This window comes from Acomys minous (genome assembly GCF_964271855.1).
Source record: "Acomys minous genome assembly, chromosome: 3".
Classification (NCBI taxonomy): domain Eukaryota; kingdom Metazoa; phylum Chordata; class Mammalia; order Rodentia; family Muridae; genus Acomys; species Acomys minous.
Window position 1 is genome coordinate 56,924,600 of NC_140485.1, and position 14,521 is coordinate 56,939,120.

The 14,521-nt window shown below is 50.6% G+C and overlaps 2 protein-coding genes across 2 annotated transcripts in view; one reads left to right on the forward strand and one right to left on the reverse strand.

The window, feature by feature from the left end:
- Positions 1 to 14,521, reverse strand: part of RTEL1 (regulator of telomere elongation helicase 1) — a 72,634-nt gene that overhangs the window by 41,061 nt on the left and 17,052 nt on the right. The gene's annotated exons all lie outside the window — the stretch shown is intronic.
- Positions 2,411 to 10,819, forward strand: STMN3 (stathmin 3). Its single transcript, XM_084774872.1, has 5 exons — positions 2,411 to 2,569; positions 7,795 to 7,890; positions 8,184 to 8,359; positions 9,574 to 9,765; positions 10,456 to 10,819. Exons 1-5 carry the CDS (start codon positions 2,551 to 2,553, stop codon positions 10,513 to 10,515), a joined length of 543 nt encoding a protein of 180 aa, XP_084630998.1. The 5' UTR covers positions 2,411 to 2,550; the 3' UTR covers positions 10,516 to 10,819.

Below are 14,521 nucleotides of genomic sequence, written 5' to 3' on the forward strand. Positions count from 1 at the left end.
CATTCATGTTGGCAGGATTTGCTTCCAGTGGTGATAGATCTAAGGTCTTGATGACTACAAGATGGAAACAGCTTTCACACACACACACACACGCACACACACACACACACACACACACGCACGCACGCACGCACACACTCACTCACAGAGAGACACACACACATAAAAGTAACTTTTATTCTCCTTGCTCAATTGTTGTCTGGGAGGCTTACTGCCTCCTTGTGCTAGCCTAGGCCTATTCCTGGAAGCTTCTGTATAATCTAACCTAGGCCTGGAATGTTTTCAGCCTCTGAGACTTAATGCTGAATAAGCTGATCCTTACTTGTTCTTTCTGGGCTCTGGGCTGGCTGGTTCAACTCAGCTGTTCTGGCTCAAACTCTTCTCCCAGCTGACTTATTTATCTGGCTTCTCTCCTGACCCAAAATTGCTCTGCTTGGCCTCAAACTAACTCAGTGATCTGCTCTAACCTTCTGGCTTCTTCTCATTTTCTGGCCTGTTCCATCTTCACCTGAGTTCTCTCTCTACAACCTATCTCTCTATTACTGTACTGGTTAAAAACTCCCTGTAAAATAGCTTCCCTTTCCTCTCTTCTTGTGAGAGTTTGGCACATCTTAGTCTGTCAAATCTTCTCTGATTTGTCACTTTCAAACCCTTTCTACAAACTAACTTTACCTTCAATGTTTGGGGTTAAAGGCATGTACCACCATGCCTGGACCTAAGCTTTTCTTTACCTGATACTTGCTCTATACCAGGCTGGTCTTGAACTCAGATCTGTTTGCCTCTGTATCCTGGATTAAAGGTATGTTTGTATTTCAGCTGCATCACACAGACCTAGAAGATCTTTGGATGTGATCTCTTGCCAGAACAGCCATGTTCTGAATTAATATTCCTCTACACATACACACACACACACACACACACACACACACACACACACACACACGGGAGAGAGACAGAGACAGAGAGACGGGGAGAGAGAGAGAGAGAGAGAGAGAGAGAGAGAGAGAGAGAATAAAACAAATCTTTAGGGGAAAAAGAGCTCTTTTTTTTTAAGGGCTCTTGTTATCCAGGCCCATTGGACATCCCCTTTGAAGGTCTTCCTGCGCACACAATGCAATCTAACCCCCAAGTGTCAGTTATATAGGCCAGGGCTCAGGTGTACATACCAGGGGCATGGTTGTGTGCAGTGCTACTGGACAGTTAGCCCTGTCACCTTGACACAGCCTGGAGTCATGCATGTCAGAAAGGAATCTCAATTGAGAGGTGATTACCTGGGCCAAAATTTACCTGCCTTTGGGGGGGGGCAGTACCATCCCCAGCAGGTTGTCCCAAATGATATAAGAGAGGTAGCCAAACAAAAACCTGCTTATGAGCAAGAAAGGAGGCCTCTTCCTTGTTCCTGCTGCATCTCCTTTAAAGCAGTGCTTTACGGACTAGCAACCTGACCTGAGCCCAAGCTCCTGCCTTGACTTCCCTCAGCTATAGATTGTAACCTATAAGCTGAAATAAATCCTCCCCCTATGTTGCCTTTGCCAGAGCTTACTTTTCCCCTCAGGGTCTCACTATGCAGCCTTGGCTGGCCTGGAGCTCACAGAGATCCTCTTGCCTCTGCCTCTGCTGGAACTAAAGGCATGCCCTCCCACACTTCTCAGCCCTTGACCAGAACATTCTATGCCAGCAGAAATGCAACTAGAACACAAACACACGTGTACGCTCAGCCCCAGCACTTACTCTCTATTTCCATCTTCAGGGGGTGGGGGGGGTGGGAGGGAAAGGCCTAGTGAGGTTAGAAATAGGGAACGTGAGAGCTGACACCAGAACCTGACTTGGGGGTCACATCAAATCCCTGTCGCCGGCCTTAACACACACACACACACACACACACACACACACACACACACAGACCTTATTTAACCATTCCCTGGACAGAGTCATCTAGATGTTCTCGTAGGCCAGTGTCACCTCTAGCAAACCAGCCAATTCCTTTCTTTCAGCACTTAGAGGGGCTTAGTGATCACCCAGCCTCCAGCAGCCTCTGTCGCCCACCCTGACTAAGGGATAGCCCCTTACAAGCCTTGCTCCTTCCCTGCCTCCCTTAGGGAACGAATGAGTCTAACCTCCATGTCGCACAAAGCCATAGGACAGGAGTGTTATCCATGGTTGCCTGCAGATGAAATGTGGGCCTCTAGCTGCGCCCTTTGCTCTTCTCTCCCTCCCTCCCACTGTCTTTCCTTTGATAGTTGCTGTTGCTCACTGTCTGTTTATCTCAGTCTGTCAGTCTGTCTGTCTGTCTGTCTGTCTGTCTGTGTCTCCCTCTCTCCCTCCCTCCCGCCCTCCCTCCCTTTCCTCTCTCTTCTCGAATTTCCTTTCTTCCTCTCCCCTCCCCTTCCTCCCACTCCCTCTCCCTCCATCCATCCCTCTCTCCCTCCTCCTCCTGCCGCGCCCGCCCTTCCTCCCTCCCCTCCACAGCATTGCAGCATTCGCCGACTGCAGCTCCCAGACGCCGCCCGCATCCCTCCAACCTCCGAAGCCCTAGCCGCCGCCAGCACCATGGCCAGCACCGTATCTGGTAGGGCTCGGGAGCCTGGGGGCAGAAAATTATGGGACGGCGGTGGGTCTTAGTAGAGGCCATTGTCTAAGCAGAGGCTTCGCCTGACGCAGGAGCAAGTTAGTGACTCCATTTTCCTGTGTCGGATCTTGTGCATGGCGAGGCTGGGCTAGCCCTGCAAGAATAGGGTCTAGAGCCTTTAAGGGGCGGGAGGGGACTCAAGTGCCGAGAAGCTGTAGGACACAGGACAGGAGCCGCACCCTAGGTTGCGCTGAGTGAAGTCGGGTTCCCCGGAGCTTTGCCCCTTCGGGTGCCGGGGTGCAGGGCCAAGGTGCGACTGCGGCAGAGCGTCTCTGCGGATTCTTGCCTGCGGATAAGAGTGCCTGCTGTGGGGCTTCCTGGTCCCCCAAGGCTCCAACGACCTTGGGTTCCAGTGCCATTCAGTCTTCAGAGGGGGTTGAGGGGGCGGTGGGACCTTCCTCAGAAACCTGGACTTGGTCCCTGAGAAATGGGGGGAGGGGCGCAGGAACGATGGACGGACATCTGAACAGCGCGCGGAAGGAGGCTTGAGCCTGCGACAAGCAAGGCTTCTTTACCTCCATTCCCGCCCCCTGCGGTGTTCGCTGCAGCTGGGGACCACCCTCTGAGACGCTAGGGTAATCCACTTCAGCTAGAAGAACATCCACCCTTTGCGCCATTGGGTGTAAGTGGAGGAAAGGCGGTTGCGTTTCCAAAGCATTCCGGGGTGTGGTGGGGTCTGCTTTCAAAGGGAGTCTCCCACACCTCAGACAGCATAGAGGGTCGAACCCAGGCGGAGGGAAGGACACTAACAAGATACTAGGTCCTGCCATGGTTGCGGTGGCTCCACTCTTGACCGGAGAACCTAAAGCTGGATAGCCCCGCCCAGTCCCTGGTCCCAGCAAGGCTTGTCTTCTCCTGCACCACTGCCACTCCCCGCCCCCGGGTACCTGAGACTGACCTTGGTTTCCCCTAAAAACCTTGCTACCTTTCCTTCCCTCAGCCCAAGAGGGTGATGTCGGCGGTCAAATAGGTCAACGCGTGGTTCTTCCACTCCTTGGCTTTGGCCCCAGGTACAAACTCCACCCCTCACGCGGTCCCGCCCTGAACCCGCCCCTCGCCGCCCAGAGAATTTCAGTATCAGCCAAGGAGAGGACCACGTGTGTAAAAGACCCTTTAAGCTCCAGCTCCTAAAACACGGATCCAACCTCAGCTTTGTGCTATAGCCAAACCTGGCCCCTTTCCCCGTTAGCTCCGGGTAAGGGCTTCCTCTTGCTTACTGTCTCTAAAGTACCAGTTTCTCCAACGTGTTCGCCTTCCTGCAGCCAGATCATGTAGAACAGGCCTCATCCCCAGGCCCTGCCTGCGGTCACTTGTCTTATTTGGTCCTTGAGGATCTGTCTTCTAAGAAGAAAGTTCCCCATTGTCTATCAAACTAAGAGAAGCCATACCAAGGAAAGTGTCCATGGTCACCTGACACTGTGCCCCTGACTGCAGCTACAACATATGGTACCTCACTTGCCTGTCGAACACTTAGATTTCCAACTTTGACTTCAGAGATTCCTGACCCAGGTGGACAGCACCCCACTCTTTTCTCCAGATGTTTACTCCTGCCCAGGCTGGTACTGCTCCCTGAATCTCTGACAGCCTCCTCTATGATGAAGTAATAGCTATCTGGAAGGCAGCTTCCTGGTACTGGCGCTTTGTCTGTCTGTCTGTCTGTCTGTCTGTCTGTCTTTCTCTCTGTCTCTCTGTCTCTCTCTCTCTCTCTCTCTCTCTCTCTCTCTCTCTCTCTCTCTCTCTTTTTGGGGGAGATGTTTCGAGACAGAGTTTCTCTGTGTAGCCTTGGCTATCCTGGACTCTATTTGTAGACCAGGCTGGCCTCAAACTTATCCAGCTGGCTCTGGCACTGGTTTTTTTTTTTTTCCCCTTTCCTGGCACTGGTTCTTAAACTTGACGTTATTTTCTATGAACCTGCACTACTTACCCTGTGACTATTTCAGGCTCAAGCAGAAATGGCCTTTGAGCAACTATAAGGCCACAGGCTCCTGGCCTGACCTATGAGGACAGCCTATCAGAGATTTGCATACAAGACGAGAATATGAGAAACTAGGACTGGCAGGGAGGTGGGTGCTAGCAAGCCCGGCCTTGAAGAGAACAAACCCCCTTCTCTCCGGTTTGTCCTGCTCTAGCCGAGACCCTCCCCTGCTCCTTCCCTCCTGTCTCCTCAGCACAAGGCTGACCTCCTCCAGACCCAGCAGATATCTACTGACTAATCAACCTCTCAAACCCTCTAGCTCATCACCGCACCATCTAAAGCACGCCCCTCTACCTCCTTTGTTAGATTAACCTTTCATAGCAGGAATATAAGAGTGGATGTTGTTTATTTAAAAACAAAGCAGAGCTTGGCTGGGCATGGTCCACTCAGGAGGCGGAAGGATGACCAAAGCCAGGCTTTGCTGCACAGTGAGTTCAAGGTCAGCCTAGACTACACTGCACCCTGTCTTTAAACTCACAACAAAACAAAGCAGGTGTGGGGGAAGGAAGAAGGAAAGGAGGGAGGGCATCGAAGAAGTAGAGAAGAGAGGAAAAATAAAAAATAAAATAAAGCCTTGGGCTGGGGAGATGGCCCTTCCAGAGGATCCAGGTTTGTTTCTCAGCAGCCAAGTGGTGGTGGCTCACAATCCCCTGTAACCCCAGTCTCAGAGGGACCTCAGGCACAAACACAGTGCACAGGTGTACATGCAGGCAAAACCAAAACAAAAAACCCACCCCCATACATGTTAAGTAAAATAAAAAGTATGAGGTCCCCTCCCGACTTTTCCCTTGTCTCTGCTCCCTCCGCTGCTGCTGGGGCTGTTAATTCCAAATGAATCTGAGCTATCAGAAACCTTAAGTCAAACCAGCATCCTCTGTGCTTGTTGTGGGAGGACAAAGCTCACCACGAAAGTTCTGACCGTTTCTACCCCGTATCCTCAATTCTATGTCACCTCAATTTTTTTTTTTTTAATTATCAGGTAAAACTCAATCAGAGAGCTGGGCGTGGTGGGATCCCAGCACTCAGGAGGCAGAGGCAGGTGGATCTGTGAGTTCAAGGCCAGCCTGGTCTACAAAGTGAGTCCAGGACAGTCAAGGCTACACAGAGAAACCCTGTCTCAAAAAAACAACAACAACAACAACAAAAAAAAAACACAAAAAAACCTCAACCAGAAAGTTTCTGATCCATCTAATAAATGCTGTTCAAGCTCCGCTTGTAGGTTCCCTCCAATGGTGCTGATAGGTAATTAAACATGGAAGCGGCATTCTTCTTCCCTCTTCCTATTCCTCCTCTATCTAGAGTCCCAGGTCTGGGTCTCAGAGCCTACCCGCTTTTGGGAATTGATCCTCTAGGATTGCATTTCAGTGAATGTTGTGACTGTCACCCCAGTAAACTAAGACATAGCATGCCTGTCCCCAAGGAATGGAGTAAGTGTACTGGGCTTGCAGGATTCTTGGACATTACCAAAACAGTAGTCTCCAATGGAACTGGTTCACAAGTGAATGGACCGGGAACAGTAAGATTATTTTTGTTTTTTGTTTGTTTGTTTTTCGAGACAAGGTTTCTCTGTATAGCCTTTGGCTGTCCTGGACAGGCTGGCCTCGAACTCAAAGAGATCCACCTACCTCTGCCTCCCCGAATACTGGGATTACAGGCGTGTACTACTGGTACCCAGCTTTATTTTCAGTTTAAAGGTGAACATTTCTTGCCGGGCGTTGGTGGCACACACCTTTAATCCCAGCACTTGGGAGGCAGAGGCAGGGGGATCGTTGTGAGTTCGAGGTCAGTCTGGTCTACAAAGCAAGTCCAGGACAGTCAAGGCTACACAGAGAGACCCTGTCTCAAAAACAAAACAAAACAAAACAAAAAGTGAGCATTTCTGTTGGGGGTCAGGGTCATAGTCACCTCACAGCCAGGCAAGCCAAGGCTACACAGTGAGACCCTGTATCAAACAACAACAAACAAACAAAAAGTCAAAGACACAATGTTACCAGTAATCATAGGAAAATATATTCAGAGAGAAAAAACAAAAAACAAAAACCAACAACAATTTGAACACTGACAACTAGAGACTCAAAAAAAAGCTAGGTGTAGTAACTTACATTTGTGATTTTAGCACAGGGGGCTGAGGCAGGAAGATTATTGGGAGTTGAAGGCCAGCTCAGACATGACTAAAACCCTGTTTAAAAACAGAAAAGCAAAAGGTACACACAAAGATCCAAAAGAAGAAAGACATAAGAACAGTGATTAAGTATAAAAAAAGTCAGAGGACAGAGTCCCTGCCTGAAGTGTTATAGTTTGTTCAGACTAATCTGAAAAATACCTTTATACTGGGTATTTCTTCTAAAAATAGAAGCTTATTTCTCTATAGCCTAGAACCTCAGTCAGAGCGTCACTAGATTTGCTTGACGAGTGAGTGACACATTCTTAGATGTGTCCTTGTAGCCTCACATGTCAGAAGAGCTGAAGGGTAACTAGGGACCCTGTGCAGTAAGGTCATTATCTCATTCAGGAGTCTGCCTCCCCAGAATCCCAAAGCTGACACCTTTATGACCTGCTCACCTTCTCACACTATCAACCAAGGGTAGGATTTCAACCTGTGACTGTCGGGAAGTGAACATTCATTCACACTGCAGCAGGCAGCGAGAAACAGACAAAGAGCATCTGGGATAGGCCAGGCATAGTAGTGCACATCTGTAACCCTAGTTCTGAGGAGCATGAGTTCAAACACCAGCCTCACGTAAATAATGAGTTCTAGGCCAGCATGGGCGATATAACAAGACAATCAGAGGCATGCTGGTACACACCACACCTACACACCCAGCACTCGGGAGGTGGAGGCCAGAAGGATAAAGAGTTCAAGGTCATTCTAGGCTATGTAGTGAATTTTTTTTTTTTTTTCGAGACAGGGCTTCTCTGTGTAGCCTTGGCTGTCCTGGACTCACTTTGTAGACCAGGCTGGCCTCGAACTCACAGCGATCCGCCTGCCTCTGCCTCCCGAGTGCTGGGCTAAAGGCGTGCGCCACCACGCCCGGCACTACGTAAGTGAATTTAAGGCCAAGCCTGAACTACGTCTCAAAACAAAACCAAACCCAAATGTGCACATAGACGAAGAGCAACGCAGAAAGGGAAAGACGTAGAAACACCGGGGTGGTCACAGTGCCCGCTCACCTTGGCTTCACATCCACAGCCTACAAGGAGAAGATGAAGGAGTTGTCTGTGCTGTCGCTCATCTGCTCCTGCTTCTACTCCCAGCCTCACCCCAACACCATCTACCAGTATGGGGGTGAGTGTAACCCACACGGCTGCTGCCCTGTTCGGCTGGGGAGCTGACCACATTACTTCTCTTGTTTCTTCTGGCCTCTGGTGATGCTGTGGCCCATCTAGAGAGAGCCATTTTGGGAGTGGAGGGTGTGTGTGTGTGGGGGGGTCGGACCTGTGTGCCCAAGAGTCCTACCTGAGCAACAGCATCCGTTTCTCAACCCTTGTTGGGACGTGTGCTGGGAGCAGAGCTCTCACCCTGCGCTCTGTGGGCTCTGGCTAGGCCCCCTGAAGTCCCCATCTGCTCTTGCCCTGCAGATATGGAAGTGAAGCAGCTGGATAAGCGAGCCTCTGGCCAGAGCTTCGAGGTCATCCTCAAGTCTCCTTCCGACCTATCTCCAGAGAGCCCCCTGCTGTCCTCTCCCCCCAAGAGGAAGGATGCTTCCTTGGAGGAGCTGCAGAAGCGGCTGGAGGCAGCTGAGGAACGGAGGAAGGCAAGGACTCTACACACACACACACACACACACACACACACACACACACACACTTTGGCGTGTCTGACCAGGCCCTTTGCTTTGTCAGGACACTAGGCCGGCTGGTGCAGAACCTGCTGGGCGATTGGAATGAGATGAGAGAAGTTATGTGCCAAGATGGCGACAAGCACAGGGTGACAGGGATGAAATTCTTGACAGGACCTCAACCTTAACCCTGGCGGAGGGAGGTCAGGTTGTATTTCCTTGGAATAGGCTCTGAGGACACAAAGTGTTCAGGGCAGACGTGTGAGAAGAAAAGGTCTCCTAGCTGAAGACGTGAGCTGGGTTGCTTATGTAGTCCAGAGGGGTCCTGGGAGACTGAAACACAGAGAACAAGGTTCGTTGTAGCATTGAGATCCTAGGGGCAAAGCCCACTCACTGGGCAGGGAGATGACTTAATCCACGCACACTAGGACTCGAGCTCAGCCTGGGCTCACGGGCACTGAGCTTCATTCAGGAGGCGGCCTAGGCCAGAAGCTAATCACCCCAGGGATCCTGGCTCTCCCCATTATCTGTCATCCCAGGGGTTACCAGACACTTCTTTCCCCAGCAAGGCAGGGCAGTGTGGCGCCACCGTGTCCCTTGACAGATCCACGTGGACACAGCCTTTTGCTGAGCAATAGCGGGGAGCTGGGGCCTAGCTGATCTACCTGCATCTATACCTGCTCAGTGCTCACCAGGCAGTTGTCTGAGGAAGTCTGGAGAAGTCACCACAACTCAGGGTTCAGAATTTACTCTCCTCCTTCAACCTTTGTGAGCTTGGGAGTTCTTAGTCCAGCAAGAAGACTCTGGCTGCTATGGTTCACCTGGCACTAGAGGGCCTCCTAGCAAGCAGAATTTTCAGTTCAAAAGCCCTGGAAGTGCCAGGCAAACTGGGGAAGTAGGGAAACGTGAGGGGTACTGGGTGGAGCCAGGGACAGCAGGACAACTGAGTCATGGCCAAATGTGATTAAGCTGTGAAACAGAGGGGGGCAGAGCAGGCCCTGTACAAGAGAAATCTGACTCCCTACCGCCCTGCTTGGCTCCCAGGCCAGAGACGCTCGTCTGGGGTCCATGCCCTGGCAGGTGAGGGGCATGGGGCTTGTCTAACGGTTGGGCACCAAAGAGTAAAGGCCTGCAGGGCTCAGCTCAGGAGGGCATCGAGACACTGCTTACTAACCCCTGGCTCTGCGCAGACCCAGGAGGCTCAGGTGCTGAAGCAGCTGGCAGAGCGGCGTGAGCACGAGCGCGAGGTGCTGCACAAGGCGCTGGAAGAAAACAATAACTTTAGTCGCCTGGCGGAGGAGAAGCTCAACTACAAGATGGAGCTGAGCAAGGAGATCCGCGAGGCTCACCTGGCCGCGCTGCGAGAGCGGCTGCGCGAAAAGGTAGGCGCGGGAGTGGTGTAAGGAGCGGGCAACGACGTGGCAGGCGTGATCACAGCTGGGCAGGCTCTGGGTGTGGGACACGGTCTGTGCACCGAGTAAAGAAAGGGGTCCTAATGGTGTCTTTCGAGAAATTTTTCTTGTTTTTTTTTTTATTTGCTGGCTAAAAAAAAAAAAAATTTCTATGTGTATGAGTGCTCTATCTGCATGTACACCTACAGGCCAGAAGAGGGCATCAGATCATATTATAGATGGTTGTGAGCCACTGTGTGGTTGCTGGGTTGCTGGGAATTGAACTCAGGACCTCTGCAAGAGTAACTAGTGCTCTTAACCACTGAACCATCCTCCAGCCCCGAGAATTTTTTTTTTTAAGTTGAGCGTTTCCCTTAGCGTTGGAATCAGTCCCAAAACTTGGTTCTAGTGAGATACATTCAACAAAATCACAGGTAGTATAAGGTTAGGGTAATTACGAGGCACTCTGAAGGAATTTGCATCTCCGCAGGGCCCAGCTCCAAGAGGGAATGGAATTTGTTTACCTTGGGGGTCAGGTGCCCACCCAGTCCCTTGGTCTGATACCTAAGCACTGTGGCTCCAGGGCTCCTGAAGTACAGTGGTGTGCCTACATAGCTGAACGTTCCTGGGGTCCCCCTTACCCTTGGCTGCTCCTCAGGGCTCCTCTGCCTGTCTCCACAGGAGCTGCACGCTGCTGAGGTGCGCCGGAACAAGGAACAGCGGGAGGAGATGTCTGGCTAAGAAGCATTGGACCCGGTGGCGACAAGAACATTTTTGAGTTCTGTTTTGTTCAGTTCTGTCTAGATGCGAATTTTGTTCCTGTTCCTATCTGCTCCCCTGCGCCCCCAGCTTCCTGCTTCTTTCCCCACACTCCGAACTGTCCAGTCCTTGTAACTGTGTCTGACCTTGGGCTCTCTCTCAAGGAGCTCACTAGGCAGGAGATAGGGTCCCCTATTCAGACACTAGGCCAGGTGTGGCTGGGGCTCACTTGGTGGCCCTCTTAGTGGATGTGTTGGCAACCTTAATAAATCTAGTGGCAGTGGCACACACGTGTGGCTTCTCATTCAGTTTCTTCAGACTGGGTTGAATGAAAGTGTGTCCAACCAGCTTCTGCAGGCCAGACAGCAGCATCTGCCTCAAGTTTTATGGGAAACTTCATGGAGAGACTCTACAGAGGGCAGAGAAATACTGAGAACCCTAGAGTAGGTTGGACCTACTCTGTCACTGTGGTCAGACCTGGAGCCTATGTGCTGCACAGCATGCTAGAGCTGGAGAGAGAGATTTACAGCATTCTAATGTGGTTTCATAGGAGTCCTGAGGTCACCTAGTTCAGAGCCACCCTAGGCCAACTTTAGGGACCATAGTCATTGCCCAAAGGGTGTGGTGGAGCATTCTTTCACCTGAGTTGGCTCAGGGTAGGTATCCTCCACAAGGGCCACGAGCTTCTGTGGTCTAGAGAGGTATGGGCATCGTGGACACATCCTACTGTGCCTACTGTCTCAGAAGTACATGTTCTTTGCAAAGCACTAGCCAGGGCATCCTGTAGAGCCACTCTCAATGTCCTCTTCTCCCTGTCCAGTGTCCTGATCCAAAAATGCCCCTAGACGCCAGAATTCCAGCCTCACCTGTTGGCAGGCATGACCAGGTGTGAGAAAGTGGCGGCGTGAATTCTCAGGGAGCTTTCTCCATGGGAGTCTTTAGCACCAGCTGCCTGCAGATGCAGATGCTGCAAGGGTCAGAGTTCCCAAGTCACCTTCCCCATGTCCAACCTGGAATTCCTTGCCAAAGTCAGAAAGCCTGGCTCTAGGCCTCTCACGCTTGAGTGCCTAAGCAGGGTCCTTTCCCTTTTCTCAACCCAGGGGCTCCAAATGGTGAACTGTGAGGATCAGTTCCTCGGTTGCTTGGACATCCTGGGAATCCCATGCTTTTGTGACAATGCAGCATCTTCTGTCGTCTCTGTGTAACCTCACTCCAACACTGAGTTCCAGAAGAAGGGGACCTAGTCACCTCCTTGATATAAAAGGCAAGGAAGACAGACAGCATGTTCTAGTTTTTTTTTTTTTTTCCGAGACAGGGTTTCCCTGTGTAGCCTTAGCTGTCCAAGACTAGCTCTATAGACCAGTCTGGCCTCGAACTCACAGTGACCCGCCTGCCTCTGCCTCCTGAGTGCTGGGATTAGAGGTGTGTGCCACCACGCTCAGCTTCAGACAGCATGTTCTTTAACAACCCAGAACCAAGGCTCCAGAAACCAAATGGCTGTAGCTATGAGTGCCCTCAATTTCCATCTGACAGAAAAACAAACAAACAAAAACAAAAAACAAAAATAAACTCCTTGAGGGGACTCGGAAGGGTCTTCCAGAGCCTACGCAGAAAACACAGTGGATACTGACCAGTGCAGTGGTTCAGGGGAAGTAGTTTCAGCCATAAGAGGAAGCAACAGTCAGGACCTGCTTTCCACCGTGCCCACAAGTGGCTTTTGTGGGACCAGAAGGGGAAGGGAAACTGAGATTAGATTTCTTCTGATGGCAGCTCTTAAGTAGCCAAAGTCCAGTGCGCATGCACTCATCTCATCCACATAGTGAATTTACCAATTAAGTTAGATTAATAAAAAAGAGACCCTGAGTCAACAGGATGGTCCAGCCAGTAAGGGCATTTGTTGCCAAACCTGATGAGCTGAGTCCAAGCTCCAGGGCTCAAATGATAGAAGAGAACCAATTCATATGCCTTGCATACCATGGCCTGCACCCACCTGCCTACCTACATACAAAATCAACAAGTTAGTGTAATTTTTAAAAGATACTGTGTGTTTAGAAATAGCCGCATTGCCCAGTGCTGTGTCTGGCATCTGTCAAGCCAAGGAAGCTGTGAGCTCACTGTAAGGGAGTGTTTATATTGGATACAATTTCAGACTGTCTTCTTTTTAAATCATGATGGTTTTAAGGTGTAAGTATATCAACACAATGCCACAGGAAAAAGCTAAGGGCCAGGGTTGAGCCTAACCTGGCTGCTACTAGGGCCACCCCCAACTCCCCAACAGGAACTTCTCCTCCAAGGGATGTCCTATTGGACTGCCAGGGTACCTTTGCCCTCAGAGCTATAATGCTTACAATCTCTGGTCATCCTGAGGCTGGCCTGCTGAGCAGGGTCCCTTCCAAGAATGACTACTTCCACTCCTGCTAGCACAGCATGGACCATCACTGAGCTGTTCGATGCTAGTTCCCCCAAAGCAAGTGGTCAGAAAGCAACTGGGAGGAGATGCCTGGACTCCTTTCAGGAGTTGCTCACTTGTTGCCAGAAGTGTGTCAGTAAGAACAGACCATCCTCAAGGGAGCGGCAACAATTTTGTGGTCCTGTTTTATTTTATTCTATTCTTTAAAAAAATTTTTTTTTATTTAATTTTTTAATTTATGTGCATTGGTGTGAGGGTGTCAGATTTTGGAGTTACAGACTGTTGTAAGCTGCCAGGTGGGTGCTGGGAATTGAACCTGGGTCCTTTGGAAGAGCAGGCAGTGCTCTTAACCACTGAGTCATCTCTCCAGCCCCTTTATTTTATTCTTGCTTAGACAAAATGTTGTTCTGCATCTGGCAGACAGGTGGCCTGGGTCCCACGTCCTGTGGGCTGGTCCAGGCACTGTTTGCCTCCAGAAGAGAATGGACAGCCCTTGGGATCGAAGGTCCCAACAAGGGCCCCTTTCTCCCTGAGGGGCAGCTAGAGTACTTTAGGGTGGGGCCCCTCACTTGGGTACCCGGTCTCACTGGGGGTTAGCACTGAGCTAGCAGCAGTAGTGAAGCAGGTCCCAGTGGCTGCAACGGCAGTTCTGCCATCGCTGCCTGACCACCCGGCATCCAGCAGCCATTCCCCCTGGAATTAATGGAGTCTCAGATGGTCATGGTGGGAGAATGGGGAGCAGGAGTGTGAGGGAGCACCCCCAGCCGCCAGCCAGCCTTTATTTATAAACCCTGGGCAGTGGGGAGGGGTCTTGAGGGTGAATATGTCTGATTTGCTAGGGCTAAGGGCGCCAGGATAATTAGTTTATGTACAGTGGTACAGTGCTTCATTTACACGTGGTAACGCAGGGTCTTAGCACTGGAAAAAACAATAGGTCATTTGCTAGAGGCTAGGATCTCCTCAGCACAGGGTGGGTGCTTCCAGGAATTCTCTGTGCTTGTTCAAGAAGTTTCTTATCAGGAAAGGGTCAGGCCTATAATCTTCCTTGAGGGCTATGAGACACTCCCTTACCAGATCAGGTGGAGTGGGAACCTCATGACGAAAAGGGAGTGTGCCTTCAGAGGCTGCAAAATGGCTACCTAGAGAGGTCAGATTTCAACCTTACCCAGCAGAGCCCCATGGATGAGTCTTACTGTAAATGTAGGCTTCCCCACAGAAGTTCTGCTCTTAAAAAAACAAAACAAACAACAACAAAAACTGACTTATTTTATTGTATGTGCACTGGTATTTTGCCTCACGTATGTCTGTGTGAGGGGGTCAAGACATTTGGAGATGGATTACAGACAAGTGTGAACTGTCATGTCCAGCTGCCAGGAATGGTCCCCAATGCTAGTGTTAATAGCTCTGTTCCAGTGGGCGAGGCGTCCCCAGTGGAAGCGTTATAGCTCTGCTTGGAAAGGTATCCTGGCTGGCAGTTGGGAGCAAAGGGGTACAAAAGAGTCACACTGTACAAGCAATCCTCACCTTAAAGATGTCCTGGGACTGAAAAACCCAGGAGAGAGCTGAGTCTGCTTGGGT

Coding starts and splice junctions, on each gene's coding strand:
- STMN3 (XM_084774872.1), top strand. Junction 7,891..8,183: donor CACCATCTACCAGTATGGGG/GTGAGTGTAACC, acceptor CTTGCCCTGCAG/ATATGGAAGTGAAGCAGCTG. Junction 9,766..10,455: donor GAGAGCGGCTGCGCGAAAAG/GTAGGCGCGGGA, acceptor CTGTCTCCACAG/GAGCTGCACGCTGCTGAGGT.